The 24678-nt window shown below is 40.0% G+C and overlaps 2 protein-coding genes across 16 annotated transcripts in view; one reads left to right on the top strand and one right to left on the bottom strand.

Moving 5' to 3' along the window:
* MFF (mitochondrial fission factor) overlaps positions 1-6723 on the top strand; it is a 30588-nt gene extending 23865 nt beyond the window's left edge. For all 15 annotated transcript variants that reach the window (XM_054723576.1, XM_054723575.1, XM_054723574.1 and 12 more), the window contains 2 exons: positions 2418-2502; positions 5887-6723. In XM_054723576.1, coding sequence (XP_054579551.1) covers positions 2418-2502; positions 5887-6018 — 217 coding nt within the window. In that variant the 3' untranslated portion in view covers positions 6019-6723. The remainder of the gene's footprint in view (positions 1-2417; positions 2503-5886) is intronic.
* Positions 6724-9634: 2911 nt separating this feature from the next.
* TM4SF20 (transmembrane 4 L six family member 20) lies at positions 9635-22605 on the bottom strand. The gene is made up of 4 exons (XM_008145083.3): positions 22423-22605; positions 16054-16119; positions 11980-12125; positions 9635-10043 (listed from the first exon to the last, which is right to left on the bottom strand). The coding sequence occupies exons 1-4, from the start codon at positions 22603-22605 to the stop codon at positions 9785-9787; spliced, it is 654 nt and encodes a 217-aa protein (XP_008143305.1). The 3' UTR covers positions 9635-9784.
* Positions 22606-24678: the final 2073 nt, after the last annotated feature.

Raw genomic sequence — 24678 nt, 5'->3', positions numbered from 1 at the left:
TTTCTCTTATTTTTGCCCCTTTCACACATGCTTAATCTGAGTAATAATTTCTTCTGTTAAGCACAAGGCAGATAGAATAGCACATATAAATACTTAAGGTTCTCACATGCCAAAATCCCCATTTCCCATATTCTAGGACAGTGGTCTGCAAACTCAATAGTCAACAGAGCCAAATATCAACAGTACAACAATTGAAATTTCTTTTGAGAGCCAAATTTTTTAAACTTAAACTATATAGGTAGGTACATTGTTATTAACTTAATTAGGGTACTCCTAAGCTGGCCTTTGCTAAAAACTCAAGGGGCCAAAGAGCCGCATGTGGCTTGCGAGACGCAGTTTGCCGACCACTGTTCTAGGGGGGAGGAATTTGGTTAGTGTTCACAGATACCATTACTGTAATTTTTTCAGAGTTTATTTTGTTTATTTAAGCACAAATACATTATCTGTAGCATTAGACTTAAAACTGGCAGCATTATTTCTGTGATGAAAGGAAGCTGGCACATTCATTTTTAGGCAAGAGAAGAGGGAACCGGCAGTTTCCCACTGTAGGTAGTTCAGGTTAGAAGAATTGGAAGTGCCTTAGGGATTCTCCCACTCTGCCGACCTGTTTCTTCTGACAGCACTAACCACATCCGTTGTAAGTTTTCCAATTTACTCCTAAGTTTGTCTCTATTTTCAACCAGTGATCTGACTTACACTTTTTTCTGGTTTTAAGTTAAATTATATAAATTTTTTGCCATATCCTTAAATTTATTTGCAAATGAAGATTTTTTTACAGATATTGAAACCCTTAATAAATTCAGGATTTAAATTTTGAGTAATCCTTTTCAGTTGTACTTCGTTCTATGTTCATTCCAGGTCCCCTGACCTTTTAATTGTTTGAATTTTTCCCCAATTATTCATCTCTTGCATGACCTCACAGAAATAGAACAGTTGTGGGGTTTTTTGTGGGGGTTTTTTTGTTTGTTTGTTTTTTGAGGATAAAATGTAGAGAATAGGTGTCTCCAGCCCTTATTTTTTCTACTAATCATTTAATTCTGTTATAATGTTCAAAGGAATGATTAATGTAGACGTTTGTAATCCCATAGTTGTAGCATCTACTAACTTTACAGCTTACTTCTCTAACTACTGCAGTTACTCTCAGTATTCCAGGACATTCATTCTGTCCCCATGAGGAAAGGGGCAGTTAATGAGAAAGCAAGTTAGTTTAGCCATCAAAGGCACATTTGGAGATTGTTCTATATTATCTAGAGTTAGTACTATCATGTTATTGAAAGTGCATCCTGTCTGGTGTTTTTGGATGGCTTTAAATTGTATTTGAAACAAAAGAATTTTCTGAATAGACTTGTTTTTAACATGTCTGCATAAGAACTATATTTCTCCTTATACCTATTTGTGTGGTAAGGTGCTTTTTATAATGGAGACCTACTTGGTATATTAGAAAATATCTATGTGCCAACTTTGTAGATTGCATAGGAGTAACTTTTAAATTCAGTTTATTTATATTCTGCTCATTCAGAACAGTTAATATGCCATTTTACTGAAATAGCCATACAGGATTAAAATAGGATATAAACATGTGAGGTGTGTAAATTATATCTCAATAAAACTGTTCATTAAAAATATATTTAAAAAGTGGAAATCCAGGCAAAGAGGAAGAGTAGTTGTGTGTATTTGTTTCTCAGAAGTTTATTGTCATTCATTTAAAAATCAGTGTCCTTTTAGAAGTAACTGCATTTGAACAAGAAGTACTTTTTTGTGTGCTTTTTCTGGAGTTTGTCTTAGTGGCTTTCCAGTATTATTATTTTTTACACAGCCTCTTAATTATTGATTATTGAGCTAGTTTTGGATCTTATTGTAGTGACAAGATGTATTCAGGCGATTTTACAGTAGAGAGTAATTGGAAAATAAGAAGAGTAGAAATGACAAGAAAAGGCAATGAGAAGAGGAAGAGAAATAAAAATGATCAGTCTTATTTTGCTAGCTGGAGTTAGTGTCCCTGCCAGTGAGTCTCAGCAGGGGCTCCTTGCAGCCACATATGGACATAAGTTTGTCTAAGTATTGTATATTGTTATATTCTAGAGTGGCAGCCCTCAAGTCTTTTCACCCACGGGTCCTATTTTAACAATGCCAGTCCCTCTGAGTTGAAAAGTGTCTCCTTTTTTGTATCTTTAGTCAGGATTCTTCTTATTCTCAAAGTTTCAAGACATTTGCCAATATTTAAGGTAGTTGTTATCTTAAGTTGTTTTCTTTCCTTTATTAGTAACAACTCAGATTGTAAAATACTTTAGGAGTTTATATTGTAATTCCAAACTTTTGAACAATTCTTTGAACACTATACGTTACATTACATGACTTGTCAGGTACTCTTAATTCTGTTCTAATATTTAATTGTATTTTTATTTTTTATCTGCTAGGTATGGCATTTCAAATATAGATGCAACAGTTGAAGGAACTGCAGATGACATGAATGTTGTAGATGCAGTTTCATTAAGACGACAGGTATTTAATATATTAAATAAGATATAATCCTAAGTGATATTCATATAATGTTTAAAGTGACAGTTCCAAACATTTCATCACTTTCTCTCCTGTGGAAGTCATGAATGGAAACATTTTATCAGTCAAATTACTTATTAAACCATAATTGAATTTCCCATTTTGATTAAAGATATATTAACCCTTTGCACTCGGATGTCAAGTGTGACTCCACACGGTTAGCATTAGAATAAAGGAATCGAGAAAAAAGCAAGCGTGTGCAAAGGGTTAAACCACCATTTACATGTTTTGATCAGCATAAAACAGTATTGCCCGAATGGATTGATGTAGTTCTGCTGAATAACAAAGAATTTTGACATTTTAGCAAACCAGGAAAGCCATAAAGGCTTGCTTGGCTTTTGGAAATGTGGAACAGTCACTTGAGCCTGTGTTTTTGTGTTTGAGAACTGCGTTTTGGAAACTGCTCTCAGTGTGCAGAGGGTCTTTGTATGCCTATTTCTCATTTTCTGTGGTCTTTCTTAGAACTACAGTTGCATATGTATTTTTTGAATACTTTTATGGACTTCAGAGAAGGGAGAGGGAAAGAGAGAGAGAAACATCAATGATGAGAGAGAAAAATATCTATATTTTTAATATGTACTCCCAGCCTCTAGAGTCATACAGATATGCACATGTGGGGAAAGCATATTCAATATTCTAATTGTGTCTATGCCAAATAGATGTGGAAGGGAAAGAATTCAAAGTAAAATATTTCTAAGTAAAGATCAATAAACGAAATATTTTAGCATAAGAATAAATCAATATCATTTTAAAGATTTAATATAATACAAAGTTAATATGAAGCAAATACTTTTTTATTTTGTTGAAACCTAAATGGAAGCTATATCATAAGTTCTTACATATTTCATATTTATTTATACTTCACCTATTGAAGAAAGTGGTTTCTTTGACCTTTATCATTGATTTCACAATTATACCAACAACCTTGTTTTCTGAAAGTGTAATTTGAGTTTATGTTTTCACAGCGTTCATTTAAGCCTTAACTTAGAGTATAGGACAGACAAAGATGCAGTTGTTATAAATAAACTAAAGGCTTGACATCCGTGGCTGGGGGGTGGGGGTTTCCCATCAGCCCAGTCTGCGCCCTCTCGCAGTCTGGGACCTCTCGATGGATGTCCACCCCGAGGGGTCCTTAGCGCTGCCATGGAGGCAGGAGAGGTTCCCGCCACTGCCGCTGCGCTCGCCAGCAGTGAACCCGGCTTCTGGCTGAGCAGCGTTCCCCCTATGGGAGCCCACTGACCACCTGGGGGCAGCTCCTGCATTGAGCATCTGCCCCCTGGTGGTCAGTGCACGTCATAGCAACCGGTCTTTCTGCCATTCGGTCGATTTGCATATTAGCCTTTTATTATAAACTAGAGGCCCAATGCACGAAATTCATGCAAGAGTAGGCCTTGCTTCCCCCGGCTGCCGGCACCGGCTTCCCTCTGGCACCCAAGACCCAGGCTTCCCTCCGGCCACCAGCAGGCACCCGGTACCTGGGCTTCCCTCTCAGCCCCAGCTTCATGTCCAGAAAGATGTCCATTCTAATTAGCATATTACATTTTTATTATTATAGACTAGAGGCCCAGTGCATGAAAATTCATGCACTTGGGAGGGTCCCTCAGCCTGGCCTGCACCCTCTCCCAATCTGGGAGCCTTCAGGGAATGTCCAACTGATGGTACAACTGTCCTCAGTGGGAGGCAACCGGCAGGCTGATAGGGAGATAGCACCGGCCGGTGAGTGGCTGGCTCTGCCCCACTGCCATCAGTTGCCACCCCCAATTGAAGTCCCCTCCCTCTGCCCACTGGCACCTGCCTTGGTTGGCCTGGTGCTGCCCACTTGCTAGCCCCGCCCCCCGCTGACCGGTTGTTCCCCGTTCAGTCGATTTGCATATTAGGCTTTTATTATATAGGATAAATAGCTCGCACATATGCTTTGAGACTTTAAAAGGAGTAGAAAGCCAGTTGGGAAACTATGAGTTTCTAAGATAATTAACATAAATGGAGTCACCAGAAGATTCTACAGAATTTATATTTGTTTTTATGACCTGGCAGTAAGGGAAGCTGCTACTTCTACAGCTCTCTTTGCTCCATTGCTCGTTTGGGAACCCAACAGTATGGAGTCCATTTAGCGTAGTGATGAGCAGCTCAGGGGTCACTAGCTTCAGGATACAAAATGTAACCCACTTTTGGGGTGGGGGGTATTAAAAAGCTGCCTTGGGCCCTAACCGGTTTGGCTCAGTGGGTAAGAGTGTTGGCCTGAAGACAAAAGGGTTCCAGTTTTGATTCTGGTCAGGGCCATATTTCCCTGGTTGCGGACTCAATCCCCAGTAGGGGACGTGCAGGAGACAGCCGATCATTGATTTTCTCTCATCATTAATGTTTCTGTCTCTCTCTCCCTCTCCCTTCCTCTCTGAAATAAATAAAAATGTTCTTAAAAAAAGTTACTCAGGCCCTAGCCGGTTTGGCTCAGTGGATAGAGCGTCACCCTGCGGACTCAAGGGTCCCAGGTTCGATTCCGGTCAAGGGCATGTACCTGGGTTGCGGGTGTATCCTCAGTAGGGAGCATGCAAGAGGCAGCTGATTGATGTTTCTCATAGATGTTTCTGACTCTCTCTCCCTGTCCCTTCTCTGTAAAAAATCAGTAAAATATATTTCAAATAAATAAATTAAATAAAAATAAAAAAAAGCTACTCAGAAATGCTCAGATAGAAATATCTTAATGATTCAAAGCAGTGCCACTTTTCTATTGACAGTAAAATAAGATTGGTAGTGTTAGAACATAGTATCCCATGGAACCAAATAAACTACTGATTTGAGTAGTGGGAAAGGTAATTTTTAAACACTTTTATTGTTTACTGAATTGGCCCTAACAGAAAAGTGGTTGCTTAGCACTGATAAATCAGATGATTGGAATGGCCATCCCCGCCCTACATGGGTTGCAGGTTCCATCCCCGTGGGGTCACATGTGGAAGACAACCAATTGATATTTCTCCCATCAGTGTTTCTCTTTCTCCACCTCCCTCCCTCTCTCTCTCTCCCGTCCTCACTCTCTCCCTGCCTCTCTCTAAAATCAATAAACATCCTTGCATGAGGATTTAAAAAAAAAAAGAGGGAAGGAAAATAGACCCTTTCTAACTCAGAAATTTGGAAAAGGAAAAGGGAGAAGAGTATTTAAGTGCATCTTAGCTGTCATAGGTAACTTTTCTATATAGTTTATTTTTATATTGCTCCAAATAAAACTCCCTATGTTTATAATAATTATTTTGACAAATTATACTACTTTATAAGAATTTGATCACTCCTTACATTAAAGCTTCTGTCTTGTTGGTTTTGTTTTTCACTTAGATAATCAAATTAAATCGACGTCTACAACTTCTAGAAGAGGAGAACAAGGAACGGGCTAAAAGAGAAATGGTCATGTATTCAATTACGGTAGCATTCTGGCTGCTTAATAGCTGGCTCTGGTTTCGCCGCTAGAGTAACCTCAGCTCTCAAAAAATACTGTCTCAACAGCTGGAAATATAAAGAATTTGCAAACTTCTTTGTTTCTGTGTTTGCATTGAATATGCCATTTTATAGTCCACGCCCTAAAAATGTACTTCTTCCAGAAGGGAAGGAAAAGACTCATATTTGCAGAGGTAAAGGTATATTCTGTCACTTAGCTGTATTCCCTTGTAACTAGTCCTGCAATAACGCCTACTTAAAATTCTCTCTTTGCATGTTGTGTAAATAGGCTCTGATTTGTTTTTTTAAAGGAATTAATTTTTTGCCACATCAGTTTGCACAGGTAATTCTCTGAATGGGGGAGGGTAGAGAACAGATTTAGAAAAGTATCTGTAAAAGAAAAGTCCTTGACTTTGATCTGTTTCCCAAACATTGTTAAACAGTTTTGTTAATAAACTTGCTCGCATCCACATTCAGCATTAACACATCTGAAAGTCATGGTCTGGTGGTAGAATTAATAAAATCAAGTCACCTCATGTTTCACCTTTATTATTAAAATAAGTCCTGATATTTTCAACAGCTTATCTAATATGTGTGTAAAATATGTGTGCTTTTATTTTAGTTTTTCAGGTGGTTTTCTATAAGGGACATTTTTACTAAGTTCATGTGTGAATGATTTAAAAAACTACAGAATAAGGTACAATTGCAGTGTATTTAATAAACTGTCAACCAAAGCAATATTTGTTGATCGGAAGATTTTGTTTCATCATACTGTGCTGTGAGCTCTATCACATGCTCTTATCTTATATGAACCTAAGTCTCTGTCTCAGGCTCGAGTCATGTAGCTAAGGGCTTGGCAGGAGCAAGACTCTATCTGCTGCTCTTAAGGAATTGACAGATCAATGGAGGAGGCTGGGAATATGTTTATTAAAGAATTAGAGGGTGATAAAAACAACTTTATTGAGGAAAAGCAATTTGAGATACATGCTGAAAGGTAGGAAGAGGGGAGACTGTTTCACATGGCGGATACAGTAAAAAATTAAAGTGTAAAGATTTCAAAACAAGATTGAACATGGAGGTGGAAGTGAGAAATAAAAAAGTTTGTAAATGACTAAGTACATGGGGAAGGGGGAGTGTACAAATATGCATTTGTAAGTTTAGGTGCCAGGGCAAAGCTGGCATGTCCCCAAAAGATACCTAAACACAGGTGGTCCATAGGCTTTTAGGGACTTAATTCATGTCAGCAAACTACTAGTAAAATAGCAAGGAAATGACCAGCTCCTTAAGCTGATGGTGCTACTTCGAGCCATCCTTTCTGTGCCCTCTGGAATGGGAGGCTTACGTCTGTCTCTTCATGACTGTGGAGAACTGGGTCATCTAGGGCAGTGGACGGCAAACTCAGTCAACAGAGCCAAATATCAGCAGTACAACGATTGAAATTTTTGAGAGCCAAGTTTTTTAAACTTAAACTATATAGGTAGGTACATTGTTATTAACTTAATTAGGGTACTCTTAAGCTGGCCTTCGTTAAAAACTCAAAGGACCAAAGAGCTGCATGTGGCTCGCGAGCCGTAGTTTGCCGACCACTGATCTAGGGTGATGTGAAGATTGTGTGCACTGTCGCTGCCCCTGGTGTTGTTCAGCAACATAGTGTAAGCTGTCCTGTTAGTCACTTGTGTTTTCATTCTATGGCTATAGCAGTTTGGCATTCATTTAATAAGTATTGAATCTTCGCTGAAAGCTAAGTACTAAAGATAGAATTCATCAGTTTATTCAATAGAATATTTCTAGTAGCCAAGATAGAATTCATTCATTGATTCCACAGAATATTTCTAGTGGTGGCCTTACTTTGTGTCAGGCACTGTACTTGGTACTGAGTATACCAGGAGTGAATAAAAGAAACATATCCCTGTACCCATGGAGCTTATGATCTTATGGGGGAAAGTGAAATTTAAGAAGCAAGTACAAATAAAAATGCCATCACCATTGTGGTGAGTACTATCAATGAAAGAGGGCTAAGGGAGGGTAAAGGGACACCTGCTTGTCATTAGGTGGTTAGGGAAGGCTTCTCAGAAAAAGGGATATTTGTGCTGAAAGATGAAGAGGACTTAGCCAGAGATTAGAATTTGTTGCGGGGAGGGGTGTTGGGGGGCCTGGATAGAAGGAGAGGCCTGAAGCAGGAAGGAGCTGAAGAATTAATGGATGAGAAGCATTATTTGGTCCCTGTTGTCTTATAATGATGGACATACAAGCAAAAACATTTATGTTACATTGTGACAGGTATGATAATAGTCGTTTGGGTACGTGCTAACTTGATTTATTGGAATCATGCACTCTGGGAAGCTTTCTCAAGTAGGAAATAATGTAAGTTAAACTTTAAGGATAAATTGGAATTTATAAGAGCATGAGGAGGTCTTTGCACAGCAAATGGATTCAGAAAAAAAGTGCCTGTATGTTACTACCTTATTTTCCGGCGTATAAGACGACTTTTTAACCCAGGGAAATCTCAAAAGTCGGGGGTTGTCTTATACGCTGGGTGTCATCTTATAGGGAGGGTATATCCCAAACTCTATATTTTAACTGGAAAAGTTGGGGGTCATCTTATACGCCGGAAAATACGGTAATTTTGAGGAGCAGCTACAATGTAAGTATTGTAAGTTATTTCTACAACCTGAGGCACAGTGAACATAAATGAATGGGGGGAAAATGCAGGAATGATCTATATTCAGAAAATTGTAGATTTTTAGTATTTTATATCATTTTAATATGGTAAATACACTTTTATTATGTCTTTTAAAGATTATGATATATAGAAACCAGTTTTTGAAACACTGATTTTTTTCTAGGTATTTATAGTTCTTTAATTATTGTGGAAAATGCAAACAGGAAAATAAAAAAGTATAATGACTCTCTATATTCTTGTCCCTATATATGACAATGAACATTTTTCCATTGCTTTATTTTTTGGTTGATGTATTTTAAAAACATGACATTTTCCCCCAAACACAAAAACATGCATTTCTAAAAAATAAAGACATTTTCTATATTACCATAAAGCCATTATCAGCCGTAAATATTCACAATAAGTCCTTAATATTAAACCAATCCTGTACAACTTTGCCCTATTACCCCCACAAGGTCTGCATAGTACATTTAGTTGAATAACATCTCTTTGTTCTCAATATAGAATAGTTTCCTCAATACATTCCACTTGTTTTTTCCCTGTACATTTTCTTGTTGAAAACAGAAAGCTATTGTCTATTTACTGTCCTACCTTTAGAATTTCAATCTATCTCTTTCCCTCGATTTCCAGTAAGTGAGAAATTTGGTCTAAAATCTTGATTACGTTCAGGTTAGATAGTTATTTTTTCTTAAAGTATAAAGAAATACAGGGAAAAGGTCCCCTACTTTGACTTCCAAGATAACTTTGTTCCCTCTCGTCTTCCCTTCCTCCGTCACCCATCTCCTTTCCCCTCCCTCTCTTCCTCTCCACACAAGAATGTAGAATTAAAAAATTCAAACAGCATAAAAGGATTCAAAGCACATTGAAAGATTCTCTTCACTGCACTCCAAAGTCAACTACTGGTGATAATTACTTTTTCTTATGAAAGTGGTTTGCATTTACCAATATTAAATGTAAAAGGCCGATTTTTTTTTAATCACCTTAAAAACACCCTTTTGGACTAGAGGATTAATACAGCTTTCTAGCTAATGTTCCGTTAATGAACTTCTAACTTCTAAAAGGGTATCTTTTAAATGTAATTCTCAGATGATTCAAACTGCTTGTATTTCCATTTTGTTACACAATTCGACTTCTTCGCTTGGAGACTCCACACAGACAGCCCAGGAAACCGATGACAATCTGACTGAGTGCAAACAGGAGCTCAAGGATCCCCACAAGCAGTAGGCCTACAAATGTTGAGAAATGGATAGTCCTGTGCCTCTTTTCTTTAGGACTGACGTGCAGTTCACTGGTCGTGGTGGAAGAATTCAAACTGTTAGGAGCTACGCAAGATGCATTGGAGAACCACTGTAGATCGAAGGATTGGGGATGAGTCCTTCCAGAAAAATAAAAGATAAGATGTTTAAGAATTTCTGTGGCCATCAAAAGAATGCAACATTGTGCCCAAGAAAGGGAAAGTATGGTAAAACAAAGTACTTTTGAAATGTGCCTTGAAATTATAAGATCAGACTTTCTGAGCATGTGTCTATGTACTCTACTAGGTTAAAGCTTTTTGTTCATTATCCCACTATCCCATCATTCAACAAACTTTCTGTGTAGCCCTGGCCAGTGTGGCACAGTGGTAGAGTATTGGCCCTCGACTGAAGGGTCTCGGGTTCGATTCCCAGTCAAGGGCATGTCCCTCAGTTGCAGATTCATTCCCAGCCCTGGTCCGGGTATGTGCAGGAGGCAACTAGTCAATGTGTGTGTCTCACATGGATGTCTCTCTCTTCTTACCCTCCCTCCCATTCTCTTTAAAAATCAATGTGAAAAATGTCCTCAGGTAAGGATTAACAAAAAACAAATGTTTTCTATGTCAAAAATGGTTGAATATTAACAATTGCATGTGGTTCAGACTATGCAGTCGTTCTTCCACTTGCTGAAGATGTGAAAATAAAGGAGCTCCCCCTTTGAAGGAGCTCGATTCTTAGTTCAAAACCACAGTGGCATCTGCTCTTAAAGCAGAGGTACCGTTTTCACTCAGAAGAGACATGTTAAATACTATGTCTGATTATACCTGAAACCAATATAATTTTATCAGCCAATGTCACCCTAGTAAATCAATAAAAAGAAAAATAATATGACTGATTAAAGTGATTTGTGCCCATTGTAACAAGGTATGGATTATGAAAAACAATATTTTGCCCTGAGGTGATGTTTTTTTTTATTCACTATACAGTAGACTAAGTATTCTTAGTGAATTTGCATTTTGGGTACCAGCAACTGCAAGTCTACCTGGGAAAACAAGTGTTTGAGCAAATGGAATATGAGAGTGCTCCTTGCAATTTGCAGCAAGCCTAGGATCCCTCTTGTGTAACTGTTCACTCTGTAACTGTCTATCACCCCAACTAGAGTGGGAATACCTTGAGTTCTGTTACCTCCAGAGCTTAGCCTGATGGTGAGCTGTCATCTGCTACAGACTGAATGAACATGTGCGGCATTCTGTGGTTGAAATCTCTCTAATTTTAGGCTTCAGATCCGTTAGTAAAGGGAATGTCTGGATTTTGAATCTTAATGACTGGTATGAAAGTTTTGAGAGATTTTTTTTTTTTAATGTAGTAAGATAAAGGAAAAGGAGGGGAAAACTTTTTATGTAACTGGATCTCTGGTTATTCTCTAATATAGAGAGAAGTAATGAATTAGATTGTTCTTTTGTTCCCGTTTTTCACATTGTGCTGAGGTGCAGGCACAAAACCATCTTATGAGACTGAAAGGAACCATTTACTTGTAACTCTTCATTATTGTTCCTACGTGACATAAACTTTTAATTCATTCCTATCCATACATCTATTTATAGTGTGTCCCCATAATCCATCTGCTGCTTGGTTTCTTTTAGGGCTTATAAGTAAGGCTCTAGATTTTATTTATTTGGTTTCTATTCAATTTTTTAAAGTATGGAAGTAATCTGTGCTTCGGGCTTACACATTTCATGAGTACAGAACTGTGGGAAGTCAGTGCTTCCCCAGGGCTTCCTCATCACCATTCTCCAAAGGTGAAAGTTAAGCTTCTGCTGTGTATTGCCATACATTTTTAAGGCAAGGATAAGCCATCTGAGTCAATTATCCTTTTAAACAAGACCATACCCAAAACATTCTGAATGTAGTGATTCCTCCACTTTTTATGAGCTTTTGCCAGTTGGAATTAATGTGCTAAATCCCTAAGAATCTGTCCCAGTAGTTTCATTTAAAAAAAAAAAAAAAAGGCGCTGTGTGAGCACCACACTTCTAATCTAAGTAGCTTCGGTGTAAGACAATCAGGGAAAGGTCACTCACGTTAAGCTGTCTACTGAAAATTCACAGGTTCTGTTGCTTGGAGAATTACAGATGAGAGGACCGTGCAAGAGAGCCTGCAGGGATACCAGCACGCAGTACACAGCACCAATGATTGTGATTACATTCAGAAATGATGAAAGAAACATCTGAAAAATAAGGTAGTTCATGTGCACATGTTATTACATGTTCTTGGTCTGTTTCAAGTTTCAGCATCAGATCTACGGTTGCCCTTCTCTGGCCACCTTGTAGCCCTAGATCTTAAGATCACAGTTAGTTTGGGTGTGAATTATAGAAGAAGGCAGAGGGCAAAGTCTCTGCCATTTTATTGACTCACTAAAGGAGTGTTGGTCTTGCCGTGTTTTCTGAAAATTCTGAACCTTGTCCATTTTAACGGAGCATTGAGGTCTGGTTCCTCTGTCATATTCTGTGTACTTCCTGCTTCATAGAACCTTGACTAGATCATCAGCACCCACACTTTGATGTCCACTTTCTTGACTCCTGAATCTTTAGACTGGACGTGGCCCTGATCTTAAAAGTGGCCTGAGGTCAGCATTTTGCAGTGATTGGTCCAGCATCGAGGTACAACAGGGCTTCTCGGTCTCAGCACAACTGGCCTGCGGGCATTTTGCTGGTGGGGCCTTTCCTGTACATGGTACAGTATCTGGCAGCATTCCTGTCTCTGCCCACCAGGTGCCAGTAACACACACTCACCCAGGTGTAGCAACCAGAAATGTTGCCAGACGTTGCAAATGTCCCCCTGAGAGCAGGGGCGTGTGGGGCAGAGGGTGCATGCACCTGATTTTGGTGCAGCAGCACCACTGAGTCAGAGGGAAAGACTGGAAGCATCTTTCATTTTGTGAATCAGTCACAGGAAAGCAAGCATGAGATTTGGGGATAGGAAGTGTTATGGTCCAAATGAAAGCTGGTTTCCAAAAAAGAAGTTCTGTGTTGTTTCGACGGAGTGTTGTGTTAGTCTCTGTTAATTATGACTGTTGTAAATCTGCAGAAATGAAGGGAAGGACTTCTTTTCCTTTGATGGGGTAATACTGCAGCTCCCAGAGGGGTCACCTGTTGCATTCTTCAGACCTGCCTTTAAAGGGTAGGCAGAGTGACTGCATATAGTATGTGTCGAGGGAGCTTGGGCTTTGCTATCCTTTCAGTAACCCCATGAGATGGATGCTATTATTCCCATCTTATGGATGAGAAAATGCAGTTCAGGGAGATTGGCAAGGTGTCAGGACCTCACAGCTGGTAAACGTCAGTGCTCAGGTCTAATCACTAACCTACATTTCTTCCAGCCAAAAGCCCAGAATGATGGGTTTGGAGTGTGATTCAAATCCTGCTTCCCCCACACTACTGTTCAATTTGCTCATCAAGAAGCGTCACTGTGTTTATATTTTGGTCATCTATTGTTTCTGACTTCTCATCACTGCAGAGAGGCCTGGCTTTAGAAAGTGATTCCAACATCTGTATTTCCCCTAGACTTGGGGTTCATTTAAATGACTCAGGAAAACCTAAGTCTTCAGAAGCAAAATCAATAAATGGATAAAGGGAAGGAGCAGGGAACAGTTCAAGTAGGGGAAATAGTGGGAACAGTTAAGATAGAGGACAAGTCTTGGGGACCACCTCTTCCCTCCCTCCCAAGATCTAGCCTTTGCCACTTTTATGATGCTTTGGTTTCTACTTGAAAGATACAAGATATGGCCCTAACTGGTTTGGCTCAGTGGAGAGAGCGTAGGCCTTCGGACTGAAGGGTCCCAGGTTCGATTTCAGTCAAGGGCATGTACCTTGGTTGCGGGCACATCCCCAGTGGGCGGGGGGGGGGGGGGTGCAGGAGGCAGCTGATCAATGTTTCTCTCTCATCGATGTTTCTGACTATCCCTCTCCTTTCCTCTCTGTAAAAAAATCAATAAAATATATATTTTTTTAAAAAAGATACAATATATGACTTAAACACCAGTCCTCACATGGCTGGTGAGAAAAGTGTCTAAAAACTTGGTTGCACCTAATCAGTATAAACTGGTGATTTAATGACCAGCACCACTATTATTACACGATGTCCCCCACCCTCGGCCAGCAAGTCAAGCCCAACACCCGCGTGAAAAGGTGGTTTGGTTATTCTCAACTCACTGTCCTCAAAGGAGAGAGAAAAATGGTCATTGAAAAGATGACAAATTTGACATGAAAGGATATGTGCGGGGGGCAGGGAGATATTCTTAATGGAAATATGATCTGAGAGAAAAATCTATATAAGTATTCTGATATCTTTAAGTTTGAGGATTCAGAAATAATTCAGGATATCTTTCTCAAGGATATTTGGCCCTGGCTGGTTTGGCTCAGTGGATGGAGTGTCAGCTTGCAGATTGGGGCGTCCCGGGTTCTATTTCGGTCAGGAGCACATGCCTGGGTTGTGGGCTCGATCCCCAGTTGGGGGTGTTCAGGAGGCAGCCAATCAATGATTCTCTCTCATCATTGATGTTTTTGTCTCTCCCTCTTCCTTCCTCTCTGAAATCAATAAAAACATATTTTTTTTTAAAAAAAAGAATATTTGAAGTACAACATAGAGGTAATTCAAGGTCAAACTCCAAGGGATAATAGTTTAAAAAGAAAAGCACAGGGAAGGGAAACTAAAAACTAAGATTGACTGACTACCTGCAATGTATCAGGAACAAAGAGAGACTATAAATAATTAGCAAAGTAGTTATAACCCTAGATATCAAGTGACAGAAAAGGGTAATTTTTAAAAATATAAATGTGTAATATTAATCTAAATATGAATCTCTTTAAACAGTGGTTCTCACCCCTGGGAACACATTAGAATCACCTAGGGTATTTTTGAAAAATACTGATGCTGCATCTCAGGGGAAGTGGGTAGAGGGGGAGAGATATTTTTAAGATCCTCCCTGGTGATTCTAACGTCCCCATCAGGCTGAGAACTATCGCTTTCAAACCTCAAGCTCAGCCGAAGCCGGTTTGGCTCGGTGGATAGAGCGTCGGTCTGCGGACTGAAGGGTCCCAGGTTCGATTCCGGGCAAGGGCATGTACATTGGTTGTGGGCACATCCCCGGTAGGGGGTGTGCAGGAGGCAGCTGGTCGATGTTTCTCTCTCATCGATGTTTCTGGCTCTCTATCCCTCTCCCTTCCTCTCTGTAAAAAATCAATAAAATATATTTAAAAAAAAAAACAAAAAACCTCAAGCTCAGCCAGGAACTCACTGTGAGTGCTCATTTATTCGTCTACGCCTTCCTTAGAGAATTATGAGCCCTCACACAGTGTTATTAACAATGTTCTTGGTATCAGTAGTGTAGACATTGTGACTTGAGAGTCTGATGGATTGAGATAAAAGTTCACTTCCTGGCTGTGCTACACTGGCAAGTTATGTGCTTTCTCTGAGCATCAGTTTCTCGGTCAATAAAGTGGATCATATTTCAAAACTAAAGGGTTTTGAAAGAAATAAGATAACATATTTGAATCTGTTCTGAGCATAGTGACACAAGGTTAATAAGTATTCATTATTTTCCTTTTAGTTAAAATCTTATTCATAGTAGGTATGTACTAAATGTTAGAAAAAATAACTAGTGTCTTCTTTAATCACATACAAGCAATGAGCATTCCGAGCCTAGCAAACCAATCTTTCATATGCATGAGAGAACTGAGGTTCCATTTTCCTTAAGTATTTTATACACAGCACAAAAATAACAAGTCTTGTTATTCTGAAATTGGTTGCAGCTCTGGGTGTGATTTCTAAATCTCCTTCCTTTGAAAACCTTTAGATCGTGAAACTGAAGATTGGGGAGAGATGTGAGGCTGGCTCCAAAGTTACATTTTTATGGAGAAAAAAAAACAAACCCTCACACTTTCTATATCATCATATAAGCATCCTAGTAGGACGTTCCTAAGACGTGGTCCTACCACTGGAACCACACAGAGATTTGGTAGCTTCCGAAGCCCAAGTGGCTTTGCTCAGCTGTCCGTACTGTTGGTGCACTCTGCCTCCCCCCCCCGCCCCCCCCGACACACACACACACACACACACACACACACACACACACACACTCGCCGCTTGGTACTCACCCCGCCTCTGTTGTTGCAGCATGCTCTTTTCCTCGCTGCCAAAGACACTGCTGTTGCTGGAATAGCCTGGAAATTACATCAACAGGAAAGATGAGTCTTACTACTTCTCATCAGATGAGAAAGCAGTTATCTCTGCCTTCTATTTACCAGCAGTTGTGGGAAATCAAGGCTCAAGAGAACAAGAAGGAAATGTGGCAACGTCCTTGATCTTGTGATCCCCATTTGAACCCTAAAGATTAAAGAGCCAGGAGGGATGGTGGGATTTCAGAAGAGCAGTTTCAAATTCTCCCATCTACATCACTTCACTCTGGGTCATCTTTAGAGAGACCTGGATTTTATTATTTTTTTAAATATATTTTCTTATTGATTTCAGAGAGAGGAAATGAGAGGAGAAATAGAAACATCAATCTTGAGAGAGAATCATTGATCAGCTGCCTCCTGCACACCCTTTACTGGGGATGAAGCCTGCAACCTCAGCATGTTCCCTAACTGGAAATCGAACCTTGACCCCCTGGTTCATGGGTCGAAGCTCAACCACTAAGCCACACCAGCTGGGCTAGAGAGACTTGGATTTTAAATTGAGTTAGTTATTTAGTCATTATGTTGGAAGGAGTATTTCTGAAAGAATTGGTTACGTCATCTAAAATTCACTTTTTTTTCCTTTTAGTTATTATAATCTGCAGCCACTGTCTAATTTCCCAAAAACTGTCTGAATCTGGCAAGCATCCAGAAAGGAAATTGCTGGTTTTGTTTGCTTGGCAGTTGGGAACTAAGAATTCCATCACCACTCCTTTCTCTTCCCTAACGTTCCTCTCACTGCCAGGTCACTGCCATCTCGCTGGTTCCCAGCTTAGGATTTGGGAAATATTTTTGGTTCCACATTCTGCTTTCTACACCTTTACACATGATATGCAATGGCCTGCCTTTACGTTGATGTTCCGCAATCGTGTACATATTGCATTCTGTATCAAGGGAAATATATTCTGCTGAGGAAAGCTGTAAGAAGCAACCTCACATTCTGAGGACTTAGTTTAAATGTTTAGTCCTATCTAGTCAGCAGCTATGACTAGAAATTCTTACTGGAAGAAGCTTTGTATCATTGAAGAGTGGGCTGTAAATTACTTCCCTTCCACTTAAGAAATTTTAGCCGTAAGGTGGGGGTTTTTTTGCCACCTCAGCACAGCTGCCTTTGAGTAGTTAGTTCTCTCTTTCCTTCTGTCCTTATTTTCTAACATTTTATTGAATTCTGACAACATGCCAGGCACTGTCATAGGTGCTGTACGTGTTTCAGTTCATTCCAGCCTCAACTATCCTGTGAGGCAGGCCTCTTTTTATCCTCCTCTTACAATGAGAAAACTGAGGCACAGGAAGTTTGAGTAACTTCTCTAAGAAAGTGGAAGAGTTTGGATTTGAGGCGAGGCATTTGGTTTCCAAAGCCCAGACTCTTCACCGCTATCCACACTGGACAATGCCTCTGTTCCTTCACAGCGTTGGTTCATTCTCATCCTCCCCCCACCACCCTGGCTCATCTCATTGTCCTCTGTTCCTTCCCCAAATTCTTTTTCCCAAGACCACATCTACCTTTGCTTTTCCAGAGCAGGTCTAACATTTAATGCCTGACAAGGCAGCTTTTCTAACAAACTTCACCCCCTCTGACCATGTGCTGACCCCATGGCACTTGTGGACAACACTTTGTATTATTATCAAACTTGGCTTACATATTACCTTGAATTCCAACACCTTTATCATTCAAAGGTCACATGTATGTAGGGCAGCCCAGCCATTCTGGGGTGGAGCTAAGAGCCCAGAAGAAAAGGGAGAAAAATATAGCCCCCAAATGGGTTGTCAGTGTTAATGGACTAAATCTCTTTTGTCATACACATAAGCTATACTGCCTTCTGAGCTTAAGAAACAGTTATTTACAGGAACTGGCAGATATGGCCCACCACTTCTTTGTCATCAAGTTTTATTAGAACTCAGCCATGCCTATTCACTTATATTGTCTACGACTGCTCTCACACCAACAGACAGTTGAATAGCTGTGAGAGGGACTGTCTGGCTCTCAAAGCCTAAAATATTCATGATCTGTTTTGTTTTACAGAAAAAAATTGTCAGTCGCTGATTTAGAAAATTAATCTATTAGAAGAAAGTTAGATCAACATTAAATTACAGCTTAAGTGGATGAATCATCCCATTTTGCTTATTGATGTAAATTAAACTCTGCTGACTTTTTAGGTTTTATTTCAGAGATGCTGAATATTTACTTTGATAGTTCCCTTCCCTTGCAAAGGGTTTTATAAAGTAACAATAACTTATGGGAATCCCCTTCCAGTCAACTTCATGGCACGTCAACACATCTTTGTTACATCACAACTCACTGTTTTTCAACTCCTTTGCCCGTTCAGAGCTTTAGACGTTGAAGGCCTCTTTAAGGGATGGATATTAAAATATGAGAAAGTGTGTAGGTATACGTGTGACTGAGTCATAAATCTTCCAGATAATCTGTCAAAATTAGTATTTATGAGAACACTCTCTTTTTTTTAATTCCTAAGCACATTTGAATGCATAAGAGTTTTTGTGAAACAGCCCTGACAGTCATTTGCTTTTATAAAGAAGTAGTATTGTTCATTCTTCCTTAGAGAAATCCATCCTTCTATGCAGTCATAGAAGTGAGTGTATGACTTACAAATGCAGTACAGAGGAGCTGTGGACCATTGAAACTCGGTAACACAATTCAAACCCTAGGGATCCTCTAAGTGCCTGACCCTGAGAGCAACCCAAAGCCACAGCTCATCACACGTATAAAAACTATATTTTGCAAATGCTTGTTACACAAACACCTAAGTTTAACATTCAACATTTTTTCTAAGACTTTAATAATTGATGAATTACCATTGTATAATAAGTGTACTCAATGAATAAGCGTGATTAAGATCAGGCTTACAATTAATCTTATATCAAATGGCCTTAATACAGGGATGGGAAAGCAAGTTTGTACTTGTGAGTATGCAAAACACAGTTTATTTTTGTATTATTATTCATTAACTAGAGACCCGGTGCACAACATTCATGCACTCGGGAGGTTGGGGGGGAGGGGCGTCCCTCAGCCTGGCCTGCGCCCTTTTGCAGTCTGGGAGCCCTTGGGGGACATCCTTAGCGCTGCCGTGGAGGTGGGCCATTGTGCTCACCAACCATCAGCCCAGCTTGTGGCTGAGCTATGCTCCCCCTGTGGGAGCACACTGACCACCAGGGGGCAGCTCCTGCGTTGAGCGTCAGCCCCCTGGTGGTCAGTGTGTGTCATAGCGACCAGTCGTTCCACTGTTCAGTAGATTTGTGTATTACCCTTTTATAGGATTATGTATTATTTATTTGTATTACAACTATAACCCTACTTTTGCCCACCCCTGTGTTTTCTTAGGAACATCTTAACTCTCTTTTTAGTGCTTTGAAAAATGATATTTATTGATTTTTTTCATTTAACATAAAGTAGTTGAAGATAATTGCATAACACTCTTAGTCATGATTTCAAAAGATAAAAAGATTCACCTGTTTTGGGTAAGTCATAAAAACACAGTGAATGTATTTTGTGAAGTAATCAGTAATTAATTCCATAGTTGTTCACTTCTTCCCACAAAATCTGTTTTTGAAGCAATACCAATTTAAAATCTTAAAGCAATTTTGGAAAGATTTCAAAAACTACAACAAAAGTGTTTATCACACAGACAGTTCTTTATTCACTTTTCTGTGTACTTGCAAGTATATTGAGAGTTCAGTATTTTGACAGATATTGGAAAGGACACAATTCCCTTTGAAAAGGTATTCTTTCACATTATACTAGTACATCAATAAAGATGTATCTGTTATAATGAAGGACAGAAGAGCTGTAGACCATTAAAACTTTATACAGTATAGATCGCTGAGGACCAGGAAAATACACCTGTGTTTGAGCCCTTCTGTCACCCACCTGTTTGCTTGTGAACCTAGTCTAGAGTTTGAGGTTCACTGTAAAGTGCCTATTGAACTTTTCAAAGAGTTGTTTGATGCTTTGATGGCATTCTGCCACACTGAGTAATAGAGATAGACTTCATTAGTATTTATGGGGGGCAATAAAGTAAATTTAGTCACGGAACAAGGAAGTACAGATTCTCTGAAACTTTCACAGGTTTATAGAACCTTTCTGTGCTTCAGTTTCCTGGTGACTTAAATTTATGGATTAAGTTATGAAGTGCACCTTCTCCCTTGGTTAGCCTGAAACAGGTGGATTATGGTGCTAATCCTGGTGGAAAACAGAACTTGTGAGTCAGATAAGTCTGGAACTGGGTCTCACAACTACTGTGTGATCTTGTTAGCCCTCCTAACCTTCTGTTTGCTTGTCTGTTAAAATACAGTTGTTAATAACCACTCAGCCAGATTATTATAGAGAGTAGATGAGATAACATTGTAAAGCATGAACCCAATAGTTAGCACTTAGCAGTGGTCTCTCTCTGTGCCTTTCTCTATGTCTTTCTCCTTCTTTGTTCCCTGCTCCCCTGCCTTCTTCATCAGGCTCCTTTCATGCTGGCAAGAAATTTATTTTTCTTGTGGGAAAGTCCATTAGTATCTAAAGCTACACAAGTCATTCTAAATGGATTGTTTTAACATGGGGACTTATTGGAGCTTCATGGGAAGTGTCACTGTTGATAAGTCTTGGCCAGCTGTGCCTGGCTTCTGTCTAAGCCGATGCAAAGGAAGCTCACACTATTCAAGTAGACAGAAGCATCTAGAAGGGCAGAGCAGACACAAGATTTGTAGTCTCGTCACTGTGTTGGGCTCTGTGCTTTCTCTCAGCCTGAAAGAGAACGTTCGTGGCAATTGGAAGAAATAGCCCACAATTTCCCCAAAGCTTTTCCTGTAAGAACCCCTTTCTACCAAGCAGGGTGAATACATTGCTCATGATATTAAAGGTACAAAAACCACCAACTTTTGGGGGGTGCTTTACTGGAGTGGCTTTTTGAGGCCAGAGTGTTCTCAAATCCAGTGTGTGAGCCGAAGAATAAACATTTCTCTAAAGATGAATGTATAACCACTCAAGAGTGTTTCCACATTAGTTTGGGGATAAGACCAGCAGCAGTCACTGATCATCATTAAGGACGATAATATAGGTAATTGAACTGTCACACACACACATGAACACACATCTAAACAAAGGCTCATTTTTCTGACATTAACCAGTCTCATTAGGTAGCACCCAAGTGGTAGAACAAACAAAGCAGCCTCTTGAATGCTGAATTTCCAAACTTCGGTATCCACACCCCCATTTTATGAGTATGAAAACAAAATCATAGGATAAGTGACTTGCAAACAGTAATATATTGGAGACAGAACTAGAGCTGAGATTCTCTGCCAGGTCCAAAAACAGTATTTATTCCTCTCCACAGGTGGGTCCTACCCAGGCCACTGCATCAGAATTCCCAGGAGAAGGTCTATAAATCTATCGGGTGATTCATGATCGGTGCATTGGAGGGTTATGTATTATACTGCTCTGCTGCAGATATCAACAAAGATAGACCAACCAGTAATTATCAAACTTAACATTCAACAAGCACCATGATGTCCTGGTATATGTAAGACCTGGGTCAAGACGTTATTGAGGTCAGAGAGCCAGAATTTCAGGTCCCAAATCTCTTAAGCCAACTCCCTTTGGTGCAGGCAACGCCATATTCATGCCGCACAATATCATCATCCAGAATGTTTCTTCTCATTCCTACTGAGCTCTTCCCACACCTGCTGTATTCCCTGTGAATACCTTGAGCTTGGCATCAGCAAAGGAAAGTTGAGGGAATTCATTCAAAACTTCCCTAACACTAACTATAAACTTGGAAGAGGAGCCCCATGTGCAAAGAAATGTGCTAGGTAATAACCCAACCAACTCCTTTTCTTAATCTTCAGTATTTTTCCATTGATTTTTAGAGAGTGGAAGGGAGAGAGACAGAGAGAGAGAAGCATCAGCATGAGAGAGACACATTGGTTGGTTGCCCCCCACACGAGCCCCGACCAGGGCTGGGGATCAAACCTGCAACCGAGGAATCAAACCCGTGACCCTTCTGTCCTTGAGCTGATACTCTAACCACTGAGAAAAACTGGCCAGGGCAGCCCAACCAACTTTTATCAAATTTAACTTTTTTTTTTTTTGCCCAAGCTCCCTAGCCTGTACCACATATTTAAGTTATCATTCCTCACTGATAACCAATATAAATGAATACCATACCACCACATCTCACTGTATCTTAAGTCAAGACACAGCTCAGCTCACTGTAAGTCTGAACGATGGTCTGTAGGACTTTGGTAAAGCACCTTTGGTAAAGCATCAAGTCAAATAAAGTTACTCACCATCAGACCTGCTCCTATAATTCCTGGGAACCACCACTCAAAGCAAGAGATGGGGTTTTGAAAAAATTTGCCTTCCTCAACTCTGTTGGCAATGAGAGGTATTGCATTGAGAACTCCTCCCGAGAGAAGTAGAACCAACAGGCTGAATCCATTGCAGGATGTCCATCCTTCACAGCAGGTCATGGTCACCCCTGGTTCAGTTAGAAATGCTGTTCCAGTGGTTGTTTGTGTGGCACTGTGTTGCCTTTATCCTGAGCCTCCTGACCTAGTTAAAGTTTAGCACTTATGAAAATTAATTTCGAGAATTGGTTTAGAGTCCAAGAGGGCAGACCTTATTGTGAGGACAGGAAGTAAGGATAAGCTTATATTATGATGAGGTTGGGAAAGGAAGGCGGGGAAAAGGTCTATTGTTTCTGTTAGATAAATGTATGCATGAAAATAGGCAGATGGTAACTAAGAACAAGGAAGAAGGGGTTAAGAAATGCTCCTCTAACATATTTTACCAGTGTACCTTATAGAAGTGAAAGCAAGAATACCCAGTTAATATAAACTATTTTTTCCTGTTGTGTTGACATTATTACCAAATAGTGAAGTTCTTTACTTTGAAATTGTTTAACAAGAAAACAAATAGGAGGTTGGGGGTAAAGTATTTCCTCTGCTGCAAATGTTCTTGATTAATCAAAATTTTAGGGAATACACCAAATTTTAAATTTCTTCATGTCATATTATTCCAGTCTTGCAGACTAACTCATTTAGAGGTAACCCACTTAAGACTTGTGGGAGATTTGGTCAATGCTACTAGACTGGAAGTGTTCAAGTATGGACACCAGAATGAAACATAGGAGTAGGAGAGAGGCTGGAGGAGAGATGATGTTTTATTTTCTTTAAACCCTAAGTACTTACTTGGTCATTTACAGAATATTTTTAGACCAAGCTTCCTAATTGTCTTTCTACTAGTTTGTGAGCTTCCCAAGCAAAGGTCTGTCAGTGGACTAGGCTTTAAATACAAAAGTTCTCACTTATGCTAATTGTCCATCATGAATTGACAAGGAGGCTCTGCTCATGGTAGTTACTGAGAGTCCCATACTCACAGAGGCACCCATCATCTCCATTCTGGCTTCCATAATTGTAGAAGCAGAGTGAAAAGACACGATGAGCCACATACTGAGTCTGAGCATTTTTGTTCATGCTTTATTGGCCAAATAAGTCACTCAGTTATGTTTGAGTTCAAATGGGTGATGAAATACAAACCAACTTTTATCCAGAAGCAAAATGAACTTTAGGCAGCTCTAATATTTACCATGCCTTCCTCCCATCCCAGTTCATAGCACGGATTCAGCAAATGCTATTGGGAATGATGAAGGAAGGGAGGGAGGGAGGGAGGGAGGGAGGGAGGGAGGGAGGGAGGGAGGGAGGGAGGGAGGGAGGGAGGGAGGGAAGGAGGGAAGGAGGGAGGGAGGGAGGAAGGGAGGAAGGGAGGAAGGGAAAGAAGGGGTGGAGTCCATCTGTAAGTTCAGGTACAATGGGGTTAGAGATAGTGCCCCATCCTACAAAAGTAGGAGACAGAGGGTACTGGGTAGGCAACCTGCAGATTCTACCATATCATAAATTAATGAGCTGCACCAGGAGAAACAAGCAGTCTGCAGAAAATGAGTAGGAGGAGATGGTGAAGACGCAGGTGTGCAGGAAGAAGTGTGAGGGGTGGGAAACATCTGGCCCACAGGCCGTTTAAGGCCCACGAGATCATTTGGTCTGGCCCTGCCTAGGCATTAGGGGTGAGTTAACTAAATGTTGGACCAAATAGAGCAGGTTAATTTTTAAATTAATAACCTTGTATGGCCCTCTAATGATGTTATACATATCCACATGGCCCTTGGCAGATAAAAGTTCCCCACCCCTGCTCTAGATGGAGGCAGAGAAAAGGTAGCTGCCTGGTTTCTCTAAGGCTTTCTACTTCTTTATTTCCACTCCTTGGAGTAGATAACTCCAGGTAGACACCTACTGACTGCAGGTCCTGTCCTTGTTTTCTGTGAGATGCCTCTACGTTCTTACAATAAATTATCGCCTTGATACTACTGTACGTGGGCTTCCATTTGTTTGCAAACAAAAATGCTAAAACTGAAAGTTCCTAAAATCAAGGATAGAAATATACAAATATCTTGTCCCCTACCACACTGAAGCAGCAAAAGGAGTTCAGAAAAGGAGGATGGCTAGAATTTGACACAAAAAAAGATGGTCAGAAGGGTTTTTCTGACA

Source organism: Eptesicus fuscus, chromosome 11, assembly GCF_027574615.1.
Source record: "Eptesicus fuscus isolate TK198812 chromosome 11, DD_ASM_mEF_20220401, whole genome shotgun sequence".
NCBI lineage: Eukaryota > Metazoa > Chordata > Mammalia > Chiroptera > Vespertilionidae > Eptesicus > Eptesicus fuscus.
The sequence above is the reverse complement of the archived record's forward strand: the minus strand, read 5'-3'. Positions and strand labels throughout refer to the sequence as shown.

Coding starts and splice junctions, on each gene's coding strand:
- TM4SF20 (XM_008145083.3), bottom strand. CDS start 22,605: ATGACCTGCTGTGAAGGATGGACATCCTGCAATGGATTCAGCCTGTTG. Junction 12,126..16,053: donor GCTGCAACAACAGAGGCGGG/GTGAGTACCAAG, acceptor CTTATTTTTCAG/ATGTTTCTTTCATCATTTCT. Junction 10,044..11,979: donor TTTTCAGTAGACAGCTTAAC/GTGAGTGACCTT, acceptor TTTTTCTGGAAG/GACTCATCCCCAATCCTTCG.